This window comes from Rousettus aegyptiacus, unplaced genomic scaffold (assembly GCF_014176215.1).
Source record: "Rousettus aegyptiacus isolate mRouAeg1 unplaced genomic scaffold, mRouAeg1.p scaffold_m13_p_13, whole genome shotgun sequence".
Lineage (NCBI taxonomy): Eukaryota > Metazoa > Chordata > Mammalia > Chiroptera > Pteropodidae > Rousettus > Rousettus aegyptiacus.
In genome coordinates, this window is record NW_023416288.1 from 32,156,692 (window position 1) to 32,176,904 (window position 20,213).

Here is a 20,213-nt window from a genome sequence, read left to right on the forward strand (position 1 = left end):
ACTCAAAAACAGAGGACACTTTCAATGCCATGTCACCCAGCTTTTACCCGCATAGTTGTTTTATTTCGGGCAGTGTTATTTAAGCCACAGTACATCCAAATAAGTGTAATTTAAAAGAAAACATGATTATAAGGGGCTTCTACTCCTTGCAAGGAGTATTTTTTACTAGACTCCTCCATAATAGCTTCCTTTATCTCGGCTATCAACACCCATGAACATTTTCCCACAGAGAGTACCAATTGCACAAATATAGGGTAGGACAAGAGCTCCAGCTTTAAGTTGGCAATTTGAAAATATCACAGCGTAAATGATCCAAGTTTTATAAATGGAAGAAAAAACAAAGAAGATGCCAGATCTTCCCATTTAGTTCCGTTATTGAAAAAAATCTACCCTTCACTGTCAGATAAGTGATGATCGACCATCACATTTGGGGATGAAATATCGGAGAAAAGTGGAAGCTTATCACTGGCCAGAATTAAAAATTTTGTGTTTGTTTTTGTGGTAAGCCTACAGTACCTGCTTTTCCTAGGTGGTCTCCCCTCTAAGTACTAACCAGGCCCAACCCTGCTTAGCTTCCAAGATCAGACAGGATTGAGCCTGTTCGGGGTGGGATGGGCGCAGACTGAAAATTATTTTTAATTCCCTTCTTTTCCAGGTCTAAAATTGTCAAGGAACTTCTATAATGTATTTTAAAGGACTTCTTTCCCAAAAGTACAGTTTCTATATCCTCTTGATAATAAGATTATCATCCATTTCTTACGTGCTTCCTATGTGCAAAACAGTGTTAAGAGCTTTGTAAATCCTGTACGTCACAGAATCCTTCCCAAAACTGAGCTGGTGGAAGGGGGAGGGGAGTTGTCATCATTTCTCCCATTCTATAGATGAGGAAAGTGAAGTCTGGAGAAGTTAAGTCACTTCCAGCTGGTAAGAGCCACATAGCTGTTTTTAGCTGGATTCTAGTCCCGGTCCATTTGACTCCAAACATTTTTCTCTTAAAGGCTACTTTGCTACCTCTCTCAGAGGCCTGATTGGCTCATCAACTCTGTTCACTGAGCCAGGCCTGCTTCTCAGCCTATCAAGGACGTGTGATGACGAGGGTGGCACAGCTCACCAGCCAGCTGGCCTCTGTTGTCACCTGTGAGGCTCACAATCCAGTCTCTCTGAACGGTGATTGTCAACGCCGTGCTGGCCAGGTTCGCCAAGGCCGCCAGGGTGATCACGGCTGCATAGCAGGCCACCTACAGAAGGAGGATAAAGGGAGGTTGGAACCCTGGAACGGACTTGCTCAGCCCATCGTACTACACAGAGTTATTCATCTGACACCTCGAGGAACATCTAAATGAACACAAAAAACCTTCCAGAGAAAGAGGTGCAATGTAAGCATGGAGCCAAACATTATCGTGTTGATCTTGATCATTTTCTTCTTCCTACCCCATCAGCACCAGATCCGATGCTAATTTGTACCTTGCGGATAGAGACTCTACTCTTCTGCTGCCTTCGTGTCTTTGAAATTTAAGCTCTGATTCACAAATTAGGGGTGAGGACAACACGGGCAAAAGATCGGCCAGATCCAAAACCAGTGAGCAGGGCGGTACAGAGATGACTCACTGAAGGAAACTCAGGCCGTGTCTCTGACATCGACTCTCAGGGAGCAGGAAGGCGATGGGAGACACTCACAGGGAACCAGCCGCGCCAGACTTGTTCCATCTCCCTTTCGTAGGAGAACACGAGCATGAGGACCACACAGCAGGCGGCGACGGAGGCATTCTGAGTGAAGAGCGAGGCATGAGCAACTGTGAATGGAAATGATATTTACTCTTGGTTTCAGGAGACAGGGCACAGCTACAGCATCGTTTGAAGCAGAGTAAATGCCTTTGACCAAATTCCCGTGCCAAGCAAGGTGGTCGTTTCCATCAGTAATTGCAGGCTTGATCGAGAGGCAAAGAGCAGGCTCATGTGTTCACTAGAAGCAAAGCCTTGGCCACCAAAAGAAAAAAAAATGCTGGGCTTTGCAAGTAAGTGAAAACATACTTCGAGAGAAAGATGTTATGAAAAGCAAGATACTAGATAAATCAGAGGACTTGAAATTTTCTACTGCTATATCGCACTCTTTTGGAGTTCATTTGTGGCTGAAGTTATCAATATAGCCTAAGGGCCAACACTTCAGAGTTTAAATAAGTTAGCCTTTCCAAGGATGTGACTTTAGAGAACACTTTTTCAGGCCTTGTAGGTTGAACGAAAATAATCCCATGGACTAATCAAAAGAATAGGAAAAACTTAGAAAATCCTACACTTTTATTGAGTAAAGGAGGGTTCAAGAGATATTAGAGCGAAAAGCTAAATGAAGATCTATATTTGAACAAATAAGTTTCCATATATTAATTCCTAGTTTAGACAGAATGCTTGATATAAAGACATATTTCACACATAGAAATTGCCTTTAATAAAAATAACACAAGTATATACAACATAGGTAATACCAGAATATTAAAAAAAGAAAGCATGTTTTCAGGAATGGGTCAGAATCTAAAAACTACATTCTGGAAAACATTTTCAGTGTAGTACCAGAGAATGACACAAAACTCTCTAACTCTTTTTCTAGTTTTTAAAAGTTATATTCCATTGCTATTAAGTTCATTTCTATGTTTTATTTCACTAAATAAACCAAAAGAGCCAGTGAGATCATAATTTACTATATAATTATGTATGCGATAGATAAGAATGTTACCTTATGAACTATATAGATTTCTAACCAATGTACTATGTACTTGAAACATTTAAATAATTTTTTTTTAAAAAGAATGTTACCTTTATTTCTTGGTTTCCTGTCAATCCAATCACCAATTAAGACCCCAAATATTAATACAGATCCAGCCACCACTAAGCCAAACACTGCTGTTAGAAGAAGATTGTGTCCATATAATTCTATCAGGAACACAGACATGGCAAAGTGCCACATTCGGTCTCCCTACAAGGCAGCAGAAGCAAAGCATGCATTAGTCACTGACCAAAGGGATGGTACAAAGTTAAAATCCAGAAAGATGCGTTTCTCCCAAAGAGCATGTAATGCGCAGCATTTAAAACCAGAATGCCAAAATTATATTTTTATGCAGTACAGCTGTAACATTTTCTAATACAATATAGTTCTACTTTTAAAAGCTGGACAGAATATATTTTAAAATCCTGAAAGCATCAAAGAGTCAAGAGTCCTGCAAAAAAATATCAGATGAATACTTGTGAGCACATGAGAACCCCATAAGTAAGCCCAAGTTACCCTGGGGTATCTGCTGATTCAGAAGAAATAGTAATGAAATAGAACTGCAGTTCTGGTGGTTTCAGAAGGTCAGATGATAGAAGTCCATACCTATTAAAACCAGGACAAAGATAACATAATTTCTACGTTAAGCTAAGATCCCATATAAGTCCACCCTCAGAGTAAGTAAGGGCAAACTACAAGCAAGCCAACCCTTGCCTGGACTTGTAGTCTAGCTTTATCGCATCTAAATGGGCCAGGATATCTCAAGCTTTGAACTTGGATTAAACTGGTCCCAATGGCTAGTACCCGCTATGCATATCATAGAAGCCAATTAAAATCCTCTGTAAAGGAAGATACTATCATCTTAGGTTTCAAAATATTCTTAAAATAATTTTAAAATACAATGCCCCGCATGCAATCAAAGGTAACCAGTCATACAAGGAAATGAAGCACCATGAGCAAGGTCTACAGTAAATAACAGACACAGAAACAGACTTACTGAGATGTCAGATATTTAAATTATCAGCCACAGGCTGTAAGATGATAATGTTTTATTATATTAAAGAAACAAATGCCAAGTCTGACAATCTGAGCAGGGAATTGGAAACTATCAAGTGACATAGGCAGTTTTAAAAAGAACTAAATAGAAATTCTAGGACTGGAAAATATAGTAATAGAAATTAAAATTAAAATTTCACTGATAGGTTCAATAGAGATTACAACTAAAGAAAAATCAGTTAACTGTAGATATGTATGAAGAAAAACCCACAATAAAACACAGAAAGACAAATTGAGAGAAAAAAATAGTAAGTACAGAAGATGGAAAAGGAGAAGAAAATGTGTAATTGGCCAAACAGAAAACACAAAATAACATGGTAGACTTAGCTTAAATAGATCATTAGTTATCATTAAGGACAAATGAACTAAATATTTTAGTTGAATGATAAAAGTTAGCAAGTTGAATTTAAAAAATACAACTGGATGCTCTTTGCAAGAGATAGATTAAAACAAAAGAATAAGAAAGATTGAAAGTTAAAGGATGGAATGATATACTCTGCAAACACTAACAAAAAAGGATCTATGTCTATTACCCAATGGGAGGATGTTGAGGGCAGAGTGAAAAAGAGGAGGGAGTTAAAAAGTACAAATTGGTAGGTACAAAATTGTCATAGAGGTGTAAGTACAGTATAGGGAATATGGTCAATAATATTGTAATAACTATGTATGGTGTCAGATGAATACTGGATTTATAGAGGTGATCACTTGATAAGTTAGATAAATATCTAATCACTATGTTTTATACCTGAAACTAATACAATATTGTATGTAAACTGTAATCTAAAAATTTTTCAATTATTAAAAAAAGAATCTATGTCACTGAATTGGTATCAGACAAAATAGACTTTAAGGGAGAAAAAGGGCATTACTTGAAACAAAGAAGGTCACTTCGTAATGATAAAAGCTCAATTCATCAAGAAGATATAAAAATTTCAATTTTGAGTATATTCCTAATAACAAGGGCTCAAAATATATGACTCATAAATGTGCGGAATAAAAGAAGAAATAGACAATCATTGTGGGAGATTTTAACTCATTACCTCCCTCTTGATAATTGCTAGAACAAGCAAAAAACAAATATATATTACGTTTATATATATTTATATGTATTTTATGTTATATATGTGTGTGTATTCTCCCTAAAGGTAACATAAAAAAAAACTGTACCCAATAACTTCAAAATACACATACTTTTAAAGTACCTAAAACATTTGTAGAAATTGATCAGATAATGGATTGTAGAGCAAATCTTAATGTCAAAATATTAAGCCATACAGAGAATGCTCTTTGACCTCAAAGCAATTAAGCTAAATTGTAAATTAAGGAATACATTTCTAAATAATCAATAGGTCAAACCAGCAATCATAAAGGACATTATAAAATATTTTTAACAAAGCATACCAAAATTTATCATATGCAACTAAAATACTGCTTAAAGAGAAATTTATGGTCTTAAATATGTATATTAGAAAAGAAAGGCTGAATTCCTATAGATAGGAGCTAAGTATCTACATGAAAAAGAAAAGAAACAGCAAATTAAACCCAAAGAAAAGAGAAGAAAAGCAATAATAAAGGTCAGAGCAGAAATTAATGAACTAGAAAAATGAAGATACAATAGAAGGGCTTAATAAAACCAAAACCTGGCCCTTCGTGAAAACTAATAAAATAAATGGTGGTGTATTATACAATGAAATACTACATAGCAATGAGAAGTAAGAAATCAGGGTTGCATGCAGCAACATGGTAATTACCACCAATGTCGGGTAAACAGAAGCAAGACACAACAGAACATATAAGTTAGAATTTCATTTATAGAAGGTTTAAACTAAACTTGAGCTAAACTAAATTATATCATTTAGGGCCGCCTACCCCAGGGGTAAAACTGTAAAGAACAGCAAGAAAGTAAATATCATAAAAGTGAGTTTCATGGCTACTTTTCATTGTTGAGGAGGGGGTGTGATCGAGAAGGGGGTGTTTCTTGGGTGCTGGCTACATCCTAGTTTTTGACATGAGTGGTGGTTGCAAGGAATTCACTTTATAATTATTTGTTATAATCATTCCTTATACATATATGTTTTATGTACTTTTCTCTATTTGTGCATTATATGGTTGGTAATCTGAAATATTTTTTAACAAAAATATTACACACATTTTGTATCAGATATTTTGAGACATTTTAATTGTCTATTAAAGCCTTCTTAGCCATCCAAAATACATTAATTTCATTTTGATTTATCTTACCCATATTGATAAGGCACAGCTTACGTAAATCAAAAATCTTGGGCTCATGAGGTAGATCAATGTTGCTCCTAAAACACATGTATACAAATGATAAATGTTATTAAATAGTAAAAAAATATATATATATACTTTTTAAAAGCAAATTTTACTGTTTAACTTAGAGAAAGTAAAACCCTGCTTAGCATGAATTTGGTTTGAGAGAGGAACCCAGTGCTAAATAAAAACATGGCCAACAGAAAAATACACGGTTTTGCTTAACAAGTTAGGGGATTCTTGAGACTTTTTTTTTTTTTTTTTTTAATTCAAAGCAGTCTCCATTTGTCACTGAATGATCACTAAGGAAAAATTCAACCATATCTCTTTTCTCAGGTCTAGAGATGAAGACAGAGTGGTAAGCAAGCCATTAAACTGCAATACATGCTTTAAAGGAAGTAGCCCAGAGTGGAATGGAAGAACTTAGAAATGGCAGCCAACTCAATCTGAGACAGCAGGACAGGGGCTTTAGGTGAGCGTTACCGCCCGAGCAAAACCTCAAGGCCAAGAGGGAGTTGGACTAGAAAGGAGGTTTGAGAGTGGAGGGAGGTTTGAGCTGATGGTCTTGTTTCCTATGTCACGAAGGACATAGCTCCCTGGGTTGAGAGAACCATGGAAGCAAAGGTCTGGAAAAAAGAAAAAGCATAACTGCAAACAAGAAAATCCAGAGGTTGGGGGCTAGAGTGCAAAAGTTAGAGAGAGTTAACTTTGGGCGTTTGCAGGAGGAGACCAGGAGGGCTGAGATGTCAGTGGCTCTTATGGATGAGGATCGGGTGCCATTTTGGCGAGGGTGTCAGAAAGGCGGCATTGAGGGGTGACGACTAAGACGGGCAGGAGGGAAGCAGGAGAGAGCCGCTGGGTGAAGAGCTGAGACAGGCTCTAGCCCACAGCTGGTGGGCATAGTGGATGTGTATGAAGGTCCCCACAGCTGGGCATCCACAGAGGGGTGCAGTGGCTTTGATGATCCACCTCTCTTCCTTTTACACTTTAGCTTTCTCTAACTTTGACACTTTATGTTCTGTAGAGACTGTTACCAACTCAGATTCATCTTTGCAATTCATCAGAGTAGCCCTGATATAGTGGCAGGAAAGGAAGTCCAACAGGAGAGAAGGATAGGGGAGAGCAAAAGGAGAGAAAGGAAGAAAGGAGAAAAGGGAAGGAAGGAAGAGAAGGAAGGAAGGAAGGAAGGAAGGAAGAAAGGAAGGAAGGAAGGAAGGAAAAAGAAGGAAAGAGGGAAAGAAGGGAAGGAAGGAAGGAAGGCAGGCTCCCTTCCTCCCTTCCTTCCTTCCTTCCTTCCTTCCTTCCTTCCTTCCTTCCTTCCTTCCTTCCTTCCTTCCTTCCCTCCTTCTTTAATTCCTCCCTCCCTCCCACTCTCCCTCCCTTCCTTCGTTCTTTCCTTCCTTTCTTCCCACCTACCTGCCTGCCCTCTTTTATGTATTCATGCATTCAAAATTCAATAAGCATCTACTGTCTTTCAGGTGTTTTACCAGTCACTAGGAATAAAGTGGTCAAAAAAAAAGTTAGACAGGGTTCTTACTCTTCTGTTATCCAGGGGATAACAGACAGTGAACTAACATCCAGTGTGAGTTTCATGTTAGAGGGGGCTAGGTGCTACCCACTCACCTCACAAGACAGTCATCAAGGAACCGTGGTAGGTTACTTAAGAGGCCCCCCTGGAACCCAAAAGGTAGAATGAGGCAATGAGGAAGGGCATCAAAGTTGGACATACCATCTCCTGACTCAGGAGAACTACTCAGCTACCCTTTCCAAAGCCGAAAGACCTGTGTCTCAGGTCCTTCACACCTAAAGAGGTCACGACCCTGTGGACTCTTTCTAGGTACACCTCTATCCTTTACCACATCAGCTATGCCCAAGGCATCAGGGTTTTGCTCTCCACATCATTCCCCAACACTGGACAAATTTTCCAGTGACAGAAACTGCATTGAAGAGCAGGGTCTTTGGCTGGTATCATAGGCTGCTCCAGGCCGGGGCCTCTCACCTCTGGAATTCCCTGGAATGTTTCCTAATCTTCCATCTGGCCCAGCCAGGGGAGAGGGCCTGGCCAGGGGTATATTACTTCTCCCTGGCTGATCTCATTTCAAATTCATTCACTAACCATAAGTGGGCTCTGAGGCTCCACCTTGTTCCAACTTTGTCTTTCTTGTCCATTACTTTCCCACCATCCTGACTTCTCTCCTGAAATCTTTCCTACCCTTGCTCTGAGCTGATGGCTTTGTTTCCTATATCGCTAAGGAAGAGGACTTCCTTGAGTTCCCATCACCGCACCTGCCCACTTGCCCACGCCTTTGCTCCACGTTCCCTTCTGTTCCCATGGGTGCCTGTTCAAACTCCCAGCAAAGCTGATTCCTTACCACACTCTCTCCTCTCCTCTAGGACATCTATTCTTTTTTTTTTTTTAAGCTATATACTCTTATTATATTAAGGTTAGATCAAAAGGAAATCTCTCACATAAGATACTGGGAGAAATCACTGAAAATATTTATCCTAAGGGTTAAATCTAAGTTTGGAGGCAGAACAGTCATATGGCTTCTGTCAGCAATAAGACAGCTCCAAGGGGTCACCGCAGGGAGGCAGGCGAGTCATAGGCTACAGGTGCAGCCCCAATAAGATGCTTGAGTTGGGGAGCCCAATGGGCCTGGTTGACTTAGAAGTAAAGGGGGTCTCTTGGGTCTATTCCAAACCAGCCCTGTAGCAGAGCCTCTGTGTGGTGGTCAATGTCACAGTCAGTCACATTCCTGAGGTCACCCAGAAACAGGGGAGAGCCAGCCATGATTTATTTTAGCACAGAATCATCTATTAACACAAAAATGCTAAGTCATCAGACAAATGGCCATTGTAATAATGAGGGACTTCTGGATACTCAAAGACCTTCTGACTCCAGGCCATGTAATGCTATGCCTTCTGAGGACACATGACTATGGCTCCCAGTGATAGTTATGTGGCTACTGTTGTTTTGGAAATTCATACCAATGCATCTACAATGGGCATGTAGCATCCTTCTTAAAGAAAGCCTACTCTTGGACCAAGGAATAAGGAAGGGGACAGGAGGAAACTCTAGTTATGACTGTTACTTGCCATGATCAATAAATGGGCTTCCATTTAAGAGTCCAGATGTTGAAAGTATCCTATTATACTGACCTCCCAAAATAGAAATTAAAACAATTGCTGAAAGCTTTCAGTTTTCTCGTTTTTCATTAAGTCTTAGACTGAATTGAGGCTTTTTGTAACAACTAGGCACATTTTTCTTACATAAATGAGAAGACGTGCCTTGCTTATAGAGGACACTCAATCAACTGTGGCTAATAATATGATGAGTAGTCGTACATATTCTGTTCTGCTGCATAACACCTACCACAATGAGAACCATCTTTAAAAATAAAATGTATATTACAATGTATTACCAAACTGGAAAGTAAAACAAAAGATAGTTTTCACGGATGGTTAAAAAGCTTCTATTACACTGGGCTAAAGAGACCATGTACAAGAAAACAAGAAACCAGTCTCTTCTGGGGTACCATTTATCTTTCTGTTAAACGTCCTCATAATATAGTGCAGGAAGAGGTTTAGTTTTGGTTTCCTTTAAAATCGTTTCTGTTACCTAGTAAAACAGAACAATTTTCCCTCCAGAGAAAAAGGGCATCTGTTTGGCAAATGGAAAGCCACCATTTTCCCCTTTCTCTTGTTAACAGAACATCAATTTTGTTCAGGAAGATAGCACATCCATAACCCAAGGGGATGAATCACAAAGGATATGTCACTTACTCTGACGCCATTTCCCAGATCCCCTGTGGCCAGGATTGGCCTCTAACTGTTCTAGCCACTGAGGCGTAAGCAGAAGTCTCCAAATGGCTTCTGGAAAAGATTCTGCTTTCTGAGGAAAGCAGCCAGTGCAAGAGGAGAGCTTGCTTTTGCTGTTCTCCACCCCCACGCTCACCCCTTGCCTTTGAACTTGGCCATGATGCCCAGAGCTGCATGCGGCAGCTGCCTTGCAATCATGAATTGACAGTGTCAGAAGCCCAGTGGTTGAGGGCGATGAGGCAGATGCTCAGAACAAGCTGGGGTCTTGAACCAACCCCATCTGGAAAACTTCTGGATTTCTGGTTTAGTTAGTAATGAATGTATTAGTTTCAGCCCTTGTCAATCAAGTTTTCTGTTACTTGCAGCCAGAAACATTTCCAACTGATAAGACAGACCTTTAATTACTGGTTCAATGACTGCCTGTATACTCAATATTTAAATTTGATTATTGCTAATATTGACCACATTTGCTTTATCTCTGTATGTTCAGTATATGCTGAAAATATCTGGTAGACCTCGCAACACTTTACCCCTTCAGCACACATCCCCTAAAAATAAGCACATTTTCCTCCATGACCACAATGCCGTTATTCCTTCTAAAAATATTACGAATTCCCTGATATTATCTGAGCACTAGTCTTTATTCAGTTTTCCTTATTATCCCCCAAATGTCCTTTGGTGGTTGGAGAAAACTTCCGTTTAAATGGTACAGACAGGACTTAGGATTTTGTTTTACCTCTTCTTTTTTTACTTAAGAAAAAAAGTTTCATTCTCTAGCTCGTTATGTCCTCAGAGCCCAGGAGAGCCCCTGGGAAGATTTGAATAAAGCTTTGGAATTAAGACTGTAACACATCACCTAAGAGTCTTAGCCACATGTTTTTCAAAAGCGTTGTAAGAATTCCCATTGGAAATTTATGTGGAATTGAGCTTCTGGTGTATTGAGGCTCTTCTCGATTAGACAGTGAGGCAAAGGACAGTGAACAGTGAGTGTGGAGTAAAGCTTCTCTAGTTTGGGGACCTAACTTTATCCCTCCCCCTCAAAAGGCCTTACACCTTCCGCTCCACAATTTACATGGAAAGGTCTAAACAGATGAATAAGAGATGACATTTTTTTTTACCCACAGTTGTGGTAATTATAATACTAATTATGTATTTGAAATAGTCAACACTCTTTATAAACATAATTAAAGAAAATTAAGATGAACCCACACTCTGGAAGAGAGAGATGGGAAAACAAAGCTAATTGTTTTGTGACATTTATATTAGTGAAATCAATTTAAGTCTTTATAGAATATTATTATGTAAAAGGACAAATGTTGCTTATCTTTGCTTTTTAAACAAATTTCCTATTTCACTTCATTAAAACCACGATGCTCAGAGGAACTGCGCAATTTCAGGTGGATGATGCTAACAAAGCAGCATCACCTCCGCAGAGGCAAAGGGCCCCCTTCCTCCATGGAGCTTCTCAGAGCCATGCCTAAGGAGAGACTTACCCAAACGACCTTTCTCACTTTTCATTCGCCTGATGCTTACGGTTTCATCTTGCTTTTCCTCATTTCCAAAATTTTCAGTGTCATTTAATTTCCCCACCATTACTACATGCTAGGAGAAAAAGATTCCAAATAATAAAAAATGCGTTTACACTACTGACCCGTGGTCATAAACTGGAAGAACTCAATGTGATTTAACTTAATTCCAATTGGGTTCCTCTAAAAGCATTAATATTTCATTTATTTCAACCACAGAAAGTTAATTGTATAATCTATTATCAGGGCTTTATTGCATATGAATAAAGTCAGAGCAATTGCTGTTGACAGATAGAAGCCTATTATTAATGCTCAAAACCCATCATTTTGGGGGAAACATTCAGCCAGCTATAATCAGAGACACAAAATTTTCACACACCAAAAATGGTTAAAGATATGTTTTGACTAAATTATCTGTGTTGCCATTCAACCCAGGAACAATGGTGTAAGTAATTTGTCCTTTTTTAACATGTTATTTTTCCAACTTTAATTTTTCAAAAGGGCAAATTTATTACGCTTTGTATAACTAATGCAAGTCATAAATAAAAGCTTCGTTAGGTTTTCACGAACATATATCCCCAAAAAGCAGATGCTTGCTTCTGCTAATGACTGTTTTACTTCTAAATAGAGTTAAAAGAAGGAATTTCTAAACTTTAACATTTTGCTTACCAATCATAGACAGCAGGAAGGTTTGCAGTTTTCACTAGACTCCCAGAGGCCGTATAGGAAGTTGAATGACAAAGCCGGCTCCTGAACCACACGGGTATTGCTACCATGGACCGCTTTGTGCGGAAAATGCTGGGGGTGCAATGTTTCCTGAGCGCTGTAGAGAGGAGGCCAGCAGTTTCTGCCACCCGTGACCTCCCAGCACAATATGCTCTGGCGGGGGCCCTTCTGGTCCCGCAGGTTGCTGCCCTGGGAGAAGCAGACACATCACCTCTCTTGTCTCAGCTTGGACAAGGACAAGAGATGTCCAAACGTCCCTGTTATGAAAACTCGGGCCACGTGCAAAGACTTGTTAAGATTCTTAAGTTTTATTTTGTGCTTGGAAAGATGTCAGAAATTGCTTAGAGGCAAACAGGGGCTGGCTCCCTGCAGAGTTAGGAAGCGAACGCGTCCTAGGGTTGCATGCATCTTCAGAAAGTGCCCTCTTAGCCAGTGGGTCCCAGGCCTTTCTGGGACAAGGCTGCCCAGCATCTTGCTCCTTCTTCCTCCAGGCTTTGAGGTACCGATGCTCACCTGCGCTGCCTCATTCCTTCAGCACACTAGGCTGCCCAGGGCCCTGAACACATGACGCCGACTAAAGCTTAATACCAAGCAAAAGTTGTGGGCTGGTCCTCCAGGGCGATTGGCCTTCTTTCTAAAAGCAATGCCGACCTAACAGAAAGGATTCCACTTTCTTATGGGAATGTCAAGAATCAATATTTTCTCTCAGGTGGAGGAGGGTAGGACTAGGGGTGTTTTCAGTTCTTTGGTCCATAACATAATGGATAACATTTAGTAGCAGCTATGGTCCAACAGAAATCTTTTTTTTTTTTCTGCCTCAAAACCTTAGAGCACTGAGTAAAAAATGCTTGAGGCCCTGATTCATTTCAGTTAATGACCTAAAATATTTCTCTCAAACAGGCTCAGATTCTTGAGTCCGCCTCCATGTTTAGTCCATACATGTTGTTTGCAGTTAATGGCAGAGTTAGTTGAGAAATCTAAGATAATAAGGCTTTACTTTATAAATGTTCTACCAAAGAAAACCAAAAAGATATCCTGAATGCATTCAATTTGACACATTCCAGATAAATTATTTAAATTTTTCTGCAAATGCTTCAGCTTAAAATAAATGGCTTTGTTTGCAGAAATGTGTGTGGTATCACACACATGTCAGAGCTCCTCACCCATCTTAAGTGCTGTAGTCCTGGTAAGAGGAATCCAAGCAGAGAGTCCCGCAGGGCGGTGAGGTATGACATATGCCCCATGAGAGCAGGGGCCATGTCTGTTATATTCACCACCCTGTCTCAGGTCCCAGGCACAGAGCCAGGCACAGAGCAGGCACTGGAGAAATGAGCCCGTTTGCTGTATTTACAAGTGTATGAATATAGCAATAGCACTAGATCCTGAATTTGGGGGTCGAAGAATCAAAATGACATGTCCCCACTTCATCTTTGATGTATACACACGCGTTACACCACGTGGAGGAAAAAAGGAGCAGGTGTTCTTTTAAAAAGGAAAATGTTCACAAAGTATATGGAAATATGAACACGACTTTAAAATTGCAGGTGGTTTCCCTCGGCAGGATTTGGCAGAAGTGAAAAAAGCCATTGTAGCATGCTCTAGGGAGAAACTTGATGATGCTTCGGAATAGAAGAAATTTTACAGTTCTTCATCAAATGGCTTACACACAATTATTATATTGCACTAGAGATGTATACGTATACATAAATACACACACATAGTATATGCATACATATGTACGTAACTAAATGTGCATATATTTAGTCAAAAATTCTTGTGATCTACCTCAAACTTTCTGTGATAAATCAGAGATACTTTGGTCATGAAAAGAGAAGTAATGAAATCGCTCTCAAATTTCGGAGTCAGAGAGAAAACTCCTTCTTATTTAGCATAAGACAAACAACATCCTAAAAAGTAACTTCTCTAAAAAAAAAAAAAAACTATAAAACTCTTTTCAAAATTTACCACTTTATGCTGTCCATACCTGTAAGGAACAAAACTAACATATCCAAAGTCAATATTAAAAAAAGAGGAAAAGAATGATTCAATAGCCCCTGGGAAACCAGCCCTTCTCTCTTTCAAAAGATGTTTCTTAGCGTTGTTCTTTTTTATTTATTGCTGTTGTTTTAAGTAAGAGGAACTGGTAATTGAGACATTATACATGATAGCAGATGGGTTCTTACTCTCCATGGGAGAATATTCTCCCCTCACCATGCACTGCCTGATGGAATTATACAGTTGATTTAGTAACCCAGAGGCAATTGAAACCTGGAGGTAATGGACTCAGTGGAGCACAACCAGGAAGCAGGGGGAAACTGCATTACACAGATTTCTCCAAAGACACACACATTCTAGTTTAGACTAGTTGTGTTTTCCACCCTATGTGCACTTTGTATACCGACACTGGTGGTGAGCATTTCTCCAAGCACAGGAAATGCTCAACCGAGTCAGACTGTCTGGGTTCAAATCCAGGCTCCTCCCCTCACCAACCATATGGCTGCAGTCAGGTTCATTGATTTCTTCAGGCCTCAGTTTCTCACCTTTAAAATGGGGATAATAGTAGTAATTATCTCACAGAGTGGTTAACAAGCTTAAAACTAGAATGATAATGAAAGAAGGTGCTTAAAAGAGGTGTTTGGGTATAGAGCTAGTGCTCAAAAAGGAGCATAGCTATTGTCATTTATTATATATATATATTCTTCTTATATTCTTATATTCAAGGAGTTTGGCCTGACCTGAGGTAAAAGTCTGAAAAGGCATAGTTCTGTGGAAGATAAAATTAAAATTAAACCCACAAACCTTCTCTCTTTTCCCTCTGTGCCAAACCATCACCCCTAAAACTTTGGTATTAGCGTGGGCATTCGACATGAATCGAAGTGACAAACTGAGTACTCCAAACACGACTCACGGTGATAAGAACAAAGTCATCAGAGTGACGCAAAGTGTAACAAAAATATGTAGTTTTATATCTTTACATTAATTCTTAAATAATTAATGCATAAATAGATTCTTCTCATAAAAATTCAAACAATACAGATAAGAACAAACTTTCCTTTGTCCACGATTGTCAATTCTATAGTCCTCCACAGAGGTGGTACTTTTACCAGGGTGGAATGGATCCTTCAGACCTTGTCCATAGAATATACATTATTCATTTTGGTTCACATAAATGACTCATACTCTATGCGCCATTTGACAACTGCGTTTTTTATTTAATAATGTCTGGAGATATCTCTGTGTTAGCTTATATGAATTCTACCTTATTCATTCTTTTCAATGTGTGCCTGTTCCTAATAACCACATGGATTGTTCTGGTGAGAGTCTGTCCCTTGCCTGTTCTGTCTGTTCTGGAAGCAGTTGCTTTGTGGGAGAAATGTCGCTAGCCTGAGAGTCTAGAGATTTGTACTTTGTGTTAAACACTTCTAATTAGAAGTGAGACCTTGAGATAATCATTAAGGCACTCCGAACATCAGTTCCCTTTATCTATTTAATTAGAGAATTAAATTACCTGGTTTCTAGGCTCAATACAGCTACTGTAATCAGTGTTTTGGGTATTAAGACAGGAAGACTATCTCTTCCAACTATCGAAATGAGGAAAGTGGTATGAGTAGGCTAAAGCCAATGGTTTCTCAAGAGGTTCTCCCCACTAATAGGCATAGGCTTTCAACAAAGTTAGGTCCATTCATAAACTAGAGTCTGATTTACCTCATTCTTTTAATGTACACATAATATTCAATAGTATATGGGCTTTATTTGATATCGAGAGAGTCAAGATATTTTTCAATAGTCGCAGATACACAATTTCTTCTGGTAGAAGTTGCTTGAAAATAATTGCATCTGGGGCATTCATCAGGGATGGACTTAGGGTGTTAGAGGGCAGATCTGGAGATGTGAGTGCTAAAAGGGAAGGATTTGACTGCCCTAAAAACAGTTTATTCGATTATCTGTCCAACATTTATTGAATGCTCACTATTTCCTGTGGTGAAGATATTAAAGAACTGAGACAGCTAGACTTTGTGCTTCTAAAATCTTAGCCATTGCCTGTTCTCCACTCCAAGAGTGTTTGCATTATGGAATACTTCTATTGCTCCCACATTCATCGCCAAGCTACTTAATGACTGGAGAGTTCAGATGAAGCCTTGAAGAGTTGCCTGTCAGCATGTCTTTTTAATGAGGTTCCATTCACCCCACCATTAATGTTTTATTCAGTAGAGGAGAGAGAGCTGGTTGACAATAACCACTTTACTACTCTTATCAGTGTTTCTGAAATACGTTTTTTGAAATTATTGTTACTGACACCAAAAAGCTATATTCTTTCAACAGAAAACTAGAAGCTAGTATGGCATGGATGAGCAATGATAAAGTTTGGAGTGTGTGGGGAAGCTGACCATGAGGGCTGCAGTGTTGGCTGAGTGGAGAGAGAGACCCTGCAAACCTTCACTACCTTCCCCCCTTTACCCACCACACTGCAATAGGTTGAAAAGACCTAGAGAGTGTGTAGCATGACCTGCCCCACACCTCTTGGTGCCGAGCCCTCAGCGAAGCTAATTTCCACTCTTTTGCCCCACACCCCCACATTCTATTGGACCACTTCACGCCCTCAACCATGTTCAGAGTGCCGAGGCTGCAGAGCTCCAAAGTTGAGGGGCTCCTGAACTTATTTCTCACTTCACTCCTAGGATCAGCCTTGTCTATGAAATTAGAGATACAAGCCCAGAACCTCCAAACCCCTGGTTCTTTAGTAGACTAAGGAGGTCAATCCTTAGCCTCCAGCCCTTAGACTCTCTGCTTGCCTGCATCAAGGATATAGTCAAGTGGGCACTGGAATAAACCCTAGTTTTCTTTCACAGGATGCTAAACATAAATCCATGAAGGGCTAAGCAAATCTTCCCTTCCCCCATCTCCTGCCACCATCCTCCAGCCTCCCCACACTAAACACAAGTTTAGAGCCTACAGAGATCAAGGCTTAGTAAAACTGTGATATAGTCCCATTGGTTTTTTGCAGCCCCTTTCCCTGCAGTGGCTTCCCCCTGTGCCATCCCATTGTTCCTGGATGCCAAGTGTCCTCATTCTAGGGTTCCTCACTGCAGGAGAACCCACCCAGCCTCATCAATCATCAGTGTTCCTTCCCAGGGTGCTGGTTAATGGTCTGGACTACAAAGGATAGGATGAATGCACACATTTTCTTTTCTCAGCCCTGGGAACGGGTGCCTGCCCTATACCTCTGGAAGGAGTAACATTGTTTAAAAGGTTCCTGGAGGCGACAATGTTTTTAAAACTCTCTTTAATGGTATATTTCAGACACTATCAGGTGAAAGGAGGTTGGAGTTTTTTAGGGGATAAGTCTCTTATGAAGCATCTCAAATCTTTCCATGTTGCCCTGCTAATCATGGAAATTCATTATTCTATAAATTTCCCTAGTATCTCTTTTCACACTCAAAACCTGAGGGCTGAAATTAGGGAATAAAATTGCCCTATGTCTACAATTCAGCAAGAAAGAACAGACTATGAGATATCAATTATCTATTATGTGAACTGAAAACAAATTTAATTACCAGTAAATTAAAATCATATTATATGGACACTTTAGTAAAAATACTCTGGACTTTTAAAAGCAGTCATTAACTACCATGTCTCATTTGGCTGAAATTCTCAAAAATATTCCCCCTCTATTGTTCGTGTACACATACACTCCTTTTCTGATAAATCATTCCATTTATAGTAATTCAATGCCAGAGAAAGTTTTAACTAGCTTAATCTTGAAATTTCCCTTTTGAATAAAAATGTTTGAATTATCAAAAACAAATTTCATTTAGATAGAGTTAAAAATGCATGTGTGTAATTTAATAATTTATTTAGAATAATAATTCCACTGTGACTAAGAGCATTCTAGGTATGATGAAAAGATAAATATGTAAAATTGAATAAAAGGTCTAACATTCTTTCTTCCTTGTTTTCATTCATTCATAACCCTTTCCACAGTATCAGGCTCTGTTAAAATTTAGTTCTATTTGAGGCATTAATATGCAAATCATATCTTGCGAAAAATCTCCAGACGTATTGGCAAAGATTACAGAAATGGAAAAGATAGGTAAATAGTCAAGGGGAAAGACCTAAGGAGAGCCAAATCCCACCCACCCGTTGGGTCATCCCACTGGGAGGCCAGAGCTCTGAATCCCAGGGCATGTGGGCCTCCTCGGGGTAATACCTTTCTACACACTTTTTGTTCCTTGTGTGAAATACTTTGCTTTTTTCCTCCTAACTGCTATGTGATATTCAGACATTCTTATCATTTTTTTCCCTTGCATAAATCTTATTTGGCCCCCGACAGAGGCAAACAACCCTGAAAAGTTCTAAAAGCATCATTCCCACATTGTAAGTCATTGTATTTCATCTGCTGGAATCCATTCATCGCTTCTCACCTAGTTGTTGTAATTTAATTTTCCACCCTTTAGATCCCTCGTGTACAGTGCTATTTCTCTAAACAGTAACATGCAGGAAATGGTGTAGGGCAGAGACAGCACGGAACCTCAGCAAAGCAGAGAGGCTGTTTTTATTGTTGCGATTTCCTTCTGTTTTACATACTGTGATATCCACTAGATGAGCTCTGATGTTAATATTATATTTGAAATGAAAAAGATTCCAAGTTCTTCAAAATTTGCATTCTCAAAAGCTGTCTTCATGAATTTCTATATTTTAAAAACAATCTTCTCAAAACTAAGGTCATATTTAAATCGGCTTTGCAAATTCCAGCAAGAGACTGACTCCATATCACTTGAGGATCTATTCTGCCGGCTTCCCTTGCTTCTCCCTAGCCAAAAAGACAAACCATTGAAAAATTCCGTATAGTTACTTTTTTAAAATAATGTTTAGGTATTAAACATACAGCTAGCTAGGCTCACTGGGAGTTATGGTACAGAAGGAAAAAGGAACAAAAAGATACAACGCCAAGAACTAGAGAGGAAAATTTATAAATTGAATATGACTCTGAAGCAATAGAACGAAGGAAACATTAATGGGCCGACTGCAATTCTGGTTTAGTTATTTCAGAACCAACCCTGAATTAATTTGTTCAATTCACTCCTGTTTTAAGGACACATGGTTCACAGTTGCATGAATTCCTTTGATATGACAATTAAGCAGCAAGGCTAAAGCGTACAGCTGTCAAGCAAAACAAACAGCCCAGGAAGAGCCGGGTTGCGGATCAGGTCTGAGGCTCAACTCTAACAATACAAGTCATGTGATTTTAGATATTTCATGCATTGTGGCTGAGACTCAGCTTCCTCGTCCATAACAATGGAAGAATTTTCCTTGACTACCTTCTGGAAAGGTTAAGGAAATGTAATGAGATAATGTCTGTGTGTGCATTTATTAAACTGGAAATCATCATGAGGCTGGACAACCTGTCTCTCTGCACATGCGAGGCATTGATGAGATAGAAAATACAGTCTATGCCCTAGAGAATTTATAATTCAATCATCACTAATAAAATTGCTGCAAGTTTTCATTAGACAAGAAAGTAGGAAATGTACTTTGAAAATCACAGGTCTGGTTTTTACAAGCTAAACATTTTTTTACTTAATTAAACTTTGCAAAAGCCAATTCTTTTATTTCCTAATTAAGCATATTTTCCCAAGTATATTCACATTATACTAAAATATATGACATGAAAGATACTAAAAACACTACTTAGGCTTTTAAAAACAAAATTATAAGCAAAATTGTTTATGATACCTACCTTTTTTTAAAAAATGCGAAAGGAAATGACCCAATGGCATAAATTAAGCTTTTCCTGTTTTGCTTTGTTTTTGTTTTAATTATGGTTGTCTCTTTTATGGCAAAATAATTTCGTTGGGAGAAATTCTTATCTGCTAGAATAAAATTGAGCTTATCTCTTACAAAATTTAATTTTTGCAGTTGGAAAATAGACACTTCTAGGCATTCATTCATTATTCATTCACTCACTAATAGATCATAATTGTTATCTACCACAGGCCAGTTTTATACAGACTTTCAGTATTTATCCTAAAGGGCACTCCCACCCCAAATAAACA

General features: G+C 39.0%; 1 protein-coding gene and 1 pseudogene across 1 annotated transcript in view; both read right to left on the reverse strand.

Annotated features, from left to right (window-relative positions):
* Positions 1–19,786, reverse strand: part of LOC107518112 (solute carrier family 40 member 1-like) — a 31,360-nt gene extending 11,574 nt beyond the window's left edge. The window contains exons 1-5 of the mRNA XM_036231058.1: positions 11,401–19,786; positions 6,056–6,123; positions 2,809–2,968; positions 1,678–1,793; positions 1,112–1,238 (exon numbers count right to left, since the gene is read on the reverse strand). Of these exons, the coding sequence (XP_036086951.1) occupies positions 1,112–1,238; positions 1,678–1,793; positions 2,809–2,968; positions 6,056–6,123; positions 11,401–11,500 (571 nt within the window). The 5' untranslated portion in view covers positions 11,501–19,786. The remainder of the gene's footprint in view (positions 1–1,111; positions 1,239–1,677; positions 1,794–2,808; positions 2,969–6,055; positions 6,124–11,400) is intronic.
* Positions 505–623, reverse strand: LOC118611206 (annotated as a pseudogene).
* Positions 19,787–20,213: the final 427 nt, after the last annotated feature.